We start from the raw sequence: 8,240 nt of genomic DNA, 5'->3' as shown, positions 1-8,240 counted from the left end.
AATGGGTGACATGTCTGGTGAGTATGCAGGGTATGGAAGAACTGGGACATTTTCAGCTTCCAGGAATTGTGTAAAGATCGTTGCGACATGGGGCAGTGCATTATCATGCTGAAACATGAGGTGATGGCGGCAGATTAATGGCAAGAAAATGGGCCTCAGGATCTCGTCACGCTATCTCTGTGCATTCAAATTGCTATTGATAAAATGCAACTGTGTTTGTTATCCGTAGCTTATGTCTGCCCATAACATAACCCCACCACCACCATGGGGTACTGTTCACAACATTGACATCAGCAGTTCGCCCGCCCACACAACGCCATACACGTGGTCTGCGGTTGTGAGGCCAGTTGGACGTATTGCCAAATTCTCAAAAAATACAGAGGCAGAGAAATGAACATTCAATTCTCTGGCAACAGCTCTGGTGCACATTCCTGCAGTCAGCATGCCAATTGCATGCTACTTCAAAACTAGAGACATCTGTGACATTGTGTTGTGTGACAAAACTGCACATTTTAGAGTGGCCTTTTGTCCCCAGCACAAGGTGCACCTGTGTAATGATCATGCTGTTTAATCAGCTTCTTGATATGCCACCCCTTTCAGGTCGATGGATTTTCTTGGCAAATGAGAAATGCTCACTAACAGGAATGTAAACAAATTTGTGTACATTTGAGACAAATATTTGTGTGTGTATGGAACATTTCTGGGATCTTTTATTTCAGCTCATGAAAGATGGGACCAACACTTTACATGTTGCGTTTATATTTTTGTTCAGTGTATATCAGTTATTTCAACCATATGACAAGATTGGTGAAATTGAAGACAGGTGTGGATCCAACAGAATAAGCAATAGAACTCCCATGAACAGTTTGATGTTTAACACCATTTATTTTGATTAGTTACAAAAACATAAATAAAATCAACAATTGAATTAGTTACAATATTACAGAGGTTAAATCAGCAGAAACATACGTTTTATTTCTAGGTTTTTGTATGTAAATGTCCTTCTAAATCATTGGTTCTCAGTCAGGTGTAATATCAGGACAAGTGTGTGTTAGATGAGCCCAATGGCCTAAAGGTAGTCTAGGCCTACCTCTTGACGGTGTTTCATTGTTTGTCCAGTGAATCAAGTTTCCGTAGAGATAAAAACAAGTTGATACAGTATATCTCTATGATTAGAACCATACTGACAAAACCTCTCACAATTGAAACATGATGTAGCTATTACTCTGTTTCAACACAAAGTCTGAGAGGAATAGAATATATCCTGGGGGGACTCCAACAGAGATAAGAAGCAATGTTTTCTAGTGTCAGATAACCTCAGATATATTTTAAAATACTGATCAGAAGAACACGACTTTACATTTTGTACAACCCCATTTCAAAATACAAAAATAATATTTTTTTCCTTTAGATTACATTTTGGTAACACATCAGGGCGAGTTCCACATTTCCTTTTCATGAATATCATCAAAGCTGTGACATATGGTCAACATGTTAGTATTGACTTGACAGCACAGTAACTTCCTCCCCTCTACTAATAATATTAAACTATATTACTGTGAAAATGTGGGTTGTCTCATAAAAATAAAACATAAATACTGAAAACCATTATGTTAAACTATATATTCATATGCAATTGGTAAAGTGTTTAGTTTGTGAACAACTATAAGCACCAACTGTTTTAGCTCCCCAAAAGGAATTTGAATGTTTTGTTTTTCCTCCTTCCACTTTCAGTAGTTTTAGTGAGTTTTCAGCTCACTTTTAAGCAGTCTTTCACATATGCTCTACAATCTCCTCTTTGCTGTGGGAAAAACTCTCTATCATTAGACATTTAAATAAAAACAGAAATACTGCATTAACTATAAAACTTATAGTACCAAGTAAGCTTTCAGAAAATGTATTTATCAATGGTCAAATTTGTATGTATAGCTAAATGCAATGATGATTGTACTGTATCTCATTGCCTATGTGCATCCCTGTATCTGTCACTCACTGGAGTAAGTTGAGAAATGGAAGTCAGTAAACCTTTTGCTGTGTGCATGCAGCACTTAACAGATCCTTCTAGTCGAATTTACAAAAGAGTAATTCACACGTAAAATAACTTGTTAAGGACAAAAATGTTCACTAATAATTAAATCCAGAAAAAGTACTCTGTCTTGACAAATAGCCCAGTGAGGCTCTCACAATGCTGTCTAACAACAAACTATTTTTTTTTAATTACACTTTTTTAATTGAACCTTTATTTAACTAGGCAAGTCAGTTAAGAACAAATTCTTATTTACAATGACACGCTGGGCCAATTGTGCGCCGCCTTATGGGACTCCCAATCACAGCTGGTTGTGATACAGCCTGGATTCGAACCAGGGTGTCTGTAGTGTCACCTCTAGCACGGAGATGCAGTGCCTTTGACCGCTGCGCCACTCGGGAGCCCTATAGCAATGTCCCAAATGGTACCCTACTTTACAAGATTAGGGTGCCATTTGGGACGCACCGTATAACTATGGACTTTATGGGTCCGAGCGCCACTCACATAACTGACTTCTTTGACGTCTTGAGGAGAGACAGAACCAATACATGATGGGCTCTATAGGTAAACAATCTGGTACAGTAACAACTAATGTGAGAGTCTGCTTTTATGGAAGTAGTGGGGATTCGATTTGTGATGCAGTGCAGCAATATTACAAAGCTTTTGTCACACAAAAGAAAACAGTCACACACACACACAGTAAAGTATAAATTCTAAAAGGCAATATGAGGACAGCCCATATACAGTTGGTTTCCCCATTCCATAAAATGACTTGGCAGTTTGTTTTCTTATCAGTTTTCCTTGTATGACACCTTTGATATGCAGGGTAGCGATTGGTAGTGAGGAAATTCAACATTTCCCTAAAACAAATTGATTCTAGCTCAAATAAAACAGATTTATTTCTGATCAATAAATTACCTCAGTTTGTTGTTGTGCACAGCAGCAGACGTGAGAAATATAAGCACAAGTGCAAGCAGATTGCAGACAAGTCAAGGTACATTGTAGCCGTAAGGTCATGCAGTCTTAGTGTTTTGATGAGTGTTTATTCAATGAAAGCTCACTGAACATATTCATCAATCAAATCAAAATATCAGCATATATTGATCACAATTTAATCATGTTACTCAACATGTTATTTAAAATCTTCTTTAATCTACTGATTGACACTTTTTATCAATGTAAAAAATTATAATCCACAAAGTACATGCCTTGCCCGTGCACTACACTGTACAACAGTGTGCTTAGTGGCATTGTGGTAGTGATAATAGCCAGGTAGCACCACTATTACCATGCTCTGTGGTGTTACTGTAACATGCTGTTGTTGCACCTGCTTTATATCTCATTGGTAGCCTGTTGAAACATTTGTGCTATACTGTAAGAGGTCAGTTAATGCGTAAATGTTTGTTTGGTTGTTAACGTGCTTCTACAAAATGATTTGGTTAAACGCCACCACAGACAAAACCAGGACATCACAGGATGATACAATTTAGATGACAGTTACTAATTGCACTTTTAAAATTCATAGTCCTTTTCGATATAAGTAAGCATTGACAAATAAAAACAACAAAAAATATATGTCAATGCATAATAATGTCAATGTTTTGTGTTCCTTCATGTCTCAGCTTGGGAGGAAGAGTTCTGGGTCAAACTTAGTTGGATTTTAAAAATAACATGGCTGTTACTTGGTGTCAAAACACACAAGGAATATGTACTGAGGAAATCAATGGCAACACAAACACGCACACACACACACACAAATACACACAGTACCTAATTTTGTACATCTCAAACACACCAATATCATGACCCCCCCCCCAGAGTTCCATATTGCCCTCTGTCTCTACATACTCTGTCTACATAGACTCAACCATCTCTCACATTCACTTCCCATCTCATCTTTACAAATATAATGGCGTCCATTTTGTCATTGTCAGACGTTACCTCTCATAACATAAACACTCTCAAACTTTCATGGTTTTTGCACATCCATCATCTCCATCTTTTTTTCTACTTCCCTCGTTCCATCCTAATCTAACTCACTCTCATTTTCTTTTTACTGCTGTCCCAGAGGAAGAGTGGAGGTTGGGGGCGTGGGGTGAAGTTTGGCACTGGATGGTCGAGCAGCAGCAGAGCAGGAGGAGGAGCAGGAGGAAGAGGAGGAGGAGCAGAAGCACAATGTCCCCCCGGGGCCACCGGGGGCAGAAGCAGCAGGAGCAGCGCCAGTGTCTATGGGCTCCACTACCGCATTGTTGCTAGACCCAGGAATCAGACACCCAGGCTGAGCTAGGGCCAACTGAGACGATGGGGACACCTGGGAAGGCAACAGAGGTTTATTCTGATTCGGAGGTGGGGCTACTACACCTAAATGGGGCTGTTGGGGTATCTGTTGTTGTCCTGTCTGTGGCTCTACGGGAGACAGGGACTGAGACAGTAGTGGAGTCTGGATTAGGGGCTGTATCTGTAATGGGTGAGTAGGCTGGGCTTGCTGGAGATGTAAACTTTGCTGCAGCTGAGGGACTGGAGGCATGTGTGTTTGTTGTTGTGGTCCTGGTGGTCCCCCCACCCCGCTCCACTGGCTCAGGCTCCCCCCAGTGGTGTACTGAGCTGGGGTTGGAGCAGTGAGGCTGGAGGGGGCTGGAGAGGCCTGGGGGTTCAGTGGTGCCACAGGGAACCAACCAGGAGGAGCCACCTGGAAGGAAGACATCACTAATGTAACACACAATAACGACATCCAACGGTTTTTGGTAACTTGCAGTCATACACTGAATTGTACAAAAATGTACAAGCATGTACACAATACATTGGCAATGGAATACTGTACATGGGCAATAAATACACATGCACTGTATACGTATAGGTCACGTGAGGCCTGGTGCGTTACCTCTGTGGCCTGTGGCCACCCTCCCAACTCCTGCACCTGCTGAATCTGCTTGATCTGATTGAGCGAGGGCTTGGGAGTGGCGGGACCCACTGTCTCCTTCGTCCAATCATCAACCAGTCTGTGCAAGTCATCTGTGAACATGCTCTTTCTGGCACCCTGGGAGGGAGGACTGTGGTCTGAGAAGAGAGAAAGGGAAGATAATCAATCAAAAACTACTAATTCAGAGGAAAAGTTAGGTTTCGGTGAAACCATTACCTCTTTTGGTAGTCAGTAGGGTGGTTTGTTCTGGGTTGCAGTATGGCGGCAGTTTTCTCTGTTCTCCCCCTGAGAAACTACTGGACTGTTGTATACCTTCAGCAGAGACAACAGAGTCAGATATCACATATATCACGTTCAGTGGGAGAGAGATGATCGAGAGAGAGGGAGGGAAAGATAAAACAGAGAGCGAGAAGACAGAAAGAGAGAAGACCGAGGGAGAGAGAGAGAAATACACAGATCAAGACTGAAAGACTGAGAGTAGACCCAGAAAGAGAGATTGGTTACCGGGGTGACCAGCGAGTCCATTGTTGTCCATGTGGGAGTGGGGTCTGGGCCGGAGCTTGGCTTTGGCCGGCCTGGGCCTGCGGGGGGAGAGGGCTGGGGACCCTGAGGGGAAGGGTGGGGTGCGGGGCAGGGTCTGCCGGTGGTCTTTGAGGGAGCGCAGCTGTCTGTACAGCTCCTGGAGCTCTCTGTTCTGCTGAGCGTGGAGGGACACCACCTCCTTGATGTGCCTGGGGAAGAGAGGTAAAATACAGGGGGAGGAATAGAGGAGGGAGACGTGAAGAGAATGGGGTTTGGGAGATCATTAATGGCAGAGCGACAGAGTTGAGGAGGAGAGAAGAGTGATTTGTTGAGAATGTAGACAGGCAGGGATGGAATGGAGTGGGTGGGTGGGAGAAAGAGTACAAATTGGTCAGTCAATATAGAAGAAACATCAACATGTTGAATGATACTGAAAATAAACCCTGTCCCTTTTTTCTACGCCGTCTCCCAGATGGGTCATTGACTGCACAAAATGAATTCCCAATAAACAAGGTATTCTATTGTATCATCTCACTTCTCTCTCAGCGTGTGCAGCTCCTTCCTCAGGTCTTCATCCTCCATCTCACTCTCCTCATCATCGCTACTGCCCAGGGGAGAATGACCATGCCCGTGACCATGTCCTCGGGGTGGGTGGCTCAGTGCTGGAGTCCTCTTCCCCTCCTCCCTCTCTCCCTCCTTCCCTCGGGTCCTCCTCCTCTCTCTCTCCAGGTCAAGAGACACAGGGGAGCTGTCCGTCAGTTCTTTCTCCTCTTTCTGGGCCTCCGTCTGGGTCACAGAGAAGCGCCCCACTTTCCTGTGGCTGCTGCCCGTACCGCAGGCTGCCTCCTTGGGGGGAGAGGCCTCAGGGGGCTGGGGCACTGGGGTGACCTGGGGAAAATACAAAGTGGGAGTCATTAAGTTTGTGTGTGTTCCTCCTCCTCCTCCAGCACATTCTGATATTTAACCAGGAAGTGATTATCAGGAAGTTCTAGGCACTTAATAGATCTGAAAGAATTGAATAGGCCTGGTAGTAGTACCATCGCGTCCTCTCGTTCACTGTGAGGCTATTTTCCCATATTGCTTACACCTACCTATCTAATCTTTTTAGAACTACACAAGTGTCTAGAGTCTGTTTCGTACCTGAAATCGTCCCTTGAGTGAGTGGAGAGGGTTGGAGGAAGCCCCCTCTCTCTCCTCTCTGACTGCCTGACTGCCACTAGAGTGACCGTCTGGTAAAAAGAGGGGGAATGAAAAACAACAGGGGGGGAGAGAGGAGGACATAGAGAGACAAGGACACGGAGACAGAGACACACATGGGTATAGAAACAGACGTGAGGACAAGGTAGATAGACAAACGCACAGAAATAGGCACACACAGAGGGGTATACCGACAAGCACAGGGATAAGACGTGGACATAGACACCACAAACACAGAAAAACAGAGTTAAAGATCATTAAATCCCATGACATCACATTATCAGACTGCAACCCTGTGACTACACAAAAAAGTATTCTATTGTAGACAAGCTTACAGTTCATGGGAATATGTGTGTGACATTACATTGATTTAGAAAACTATAGCATTTTTATAATGTTTTGCTGTCCTTTTCTTACAGTGACAGGAATAAGCATAAAAACGTCATAATGATAAAGATAACTTAAAAATAACTTCTACAGTAAAAACATGCTTAAATAAGCATAACGTTATGGGGTGTGGGGAGGGTTGGTATATACTGAAGGTCAGTAATTAATATTCACATATCAAAGACATGAGATAGAAATGCATTTTAGGGAGGGGTCAGTTAGTTGAATGTATGCATCAGTATACTGTACCCCCCCCCCCCCCACCCACCACACACACACACACACACACAGTGTACCTGTACCATATCAGACCCCACACACTAACATCACATGTCAATCTGGATGAATGAATTGATCCACAATGTAGATTAAAAGTGATGTTGTCATTTGTGGTGTATGATATCTGGAGGTTTTCTAAACAGAATGTGTGTATATGAATATGTTGCATCATTTGAGATATCAATGTAAAAATGTACAGCTTGGCATGAATGCTGCTGATGTTATGGTATTACACATTATGTATGATAGTACATCACCATATACAGTTGAAGTCGGAAGTTTACATACACCTTAGCCAAATACATTTAAACTCAGATTTTCACAATTCCTGACATTTAATCCTAGTAAAAATTCCATGTTTTAGGTCAGTTAGGATCACCACTTTATTTTAAGAATGTGAAATGTCAGAATAATGGTAGAGAATGATTTCGTTCAGCTTTATTTCTTTAATCACATTCCCAGTGGGTCACAAGTTTCAATTAGTATTTGGTAGCATTGCCTTTAAATTGTTTAACTTGGGTCAAACGTTTCGGGTAGCCTTCCACAAGCTTCCCACAATAAGTTGGGTGAATTTTGGCCCATTCCTCCTGACAGAGCTGGTGTAACTGAGTTAGGTTTGTAGGCCTCCTTGCTCTCACACGCTTTTTCAGTTCTGCCAACACATTTTCTATAGGATTGAGGTCAGGGCTTTGTGATGGCCACTTCAATACATTGACTTTGTTGTCCTTAAGCCATTTTGCCACAACTTTGGAAGCATGCTTGGGGTCATTGTCCATTTGGAAGACTCATTTGCGACCAAGCTTTAACTTCCTGCCTGATGTCTTGAGTTGTTGCTTCAATATATCCACATAATTTCCCTTCCTCATGAGCCATCTATTTTGTGAAGTGCACCAGTCCCTCCTGCAGCAA

At 42.7% G+C, this 8,240-nt stretch overlaps 1 protein-coding gene across 2 annotated transcripts in view; it reads right to left on the bottom strand.

The window, feature by feature from the left end:
• Positions 1-2,909: 2,909 nt before the first annotated feature.
• The window catches only part of LOC115167815 (serine/threonine-protein kinase WNK2), a 73,445-nt gene continuing 68,114 nt past the window's right edge, over positions 2,910-8,240 (bottom strand). For both annotated transcript variants that reach the window (XM_029722449.1, XM_029722450.1), the window contains exons 20-25: positions 6,609-6,697; positions 6,004-6,356; positions 5,451-5,677; positions 5,163-5,258; positions 4,908-5,083; positions 2,910-4,715 (exon numbers count right to left, since the gene is read on the bottom strand). In XM_029722449.1, coding sequence (XP_029578309.1) covers positions 4,080-4,715; positions 4,908-5,083; positions 5,163-5,258; positions 5,451-5,677; positions 6,004-6,356; positions 6,609-6,697 — 1,577 coding nt within the window. In that variant the 3' untranslated portion in view covers positions 2,910-4,079. The remainder of the gene's footprint in view (positions 4,716-4,907; positions 5,084-5,162; positions 5,259-5,450; positions 5,678-6,003; positions 6,357-6,608; positions 6,698-8,240) is intronic.

This window comes from Salmo trutta, chromosome 30 (genome assembly GCF_901001165.1).
Source record: "Salmo trutta chromosome 30, fSalTru1.1, whole genome shotgun sequence".
Lineage (NCBI taxonomy): Eukaryota > Metazoa > Chordata > Actinopteri > Salmoniformes > Salmonidae > Salmo > Salmo trutta.
The sequence above is the reverse complement of the archived record's forward strand: the minus strand, read 5'-3'. Positions and strand labels throughout refer to the sequence as shown.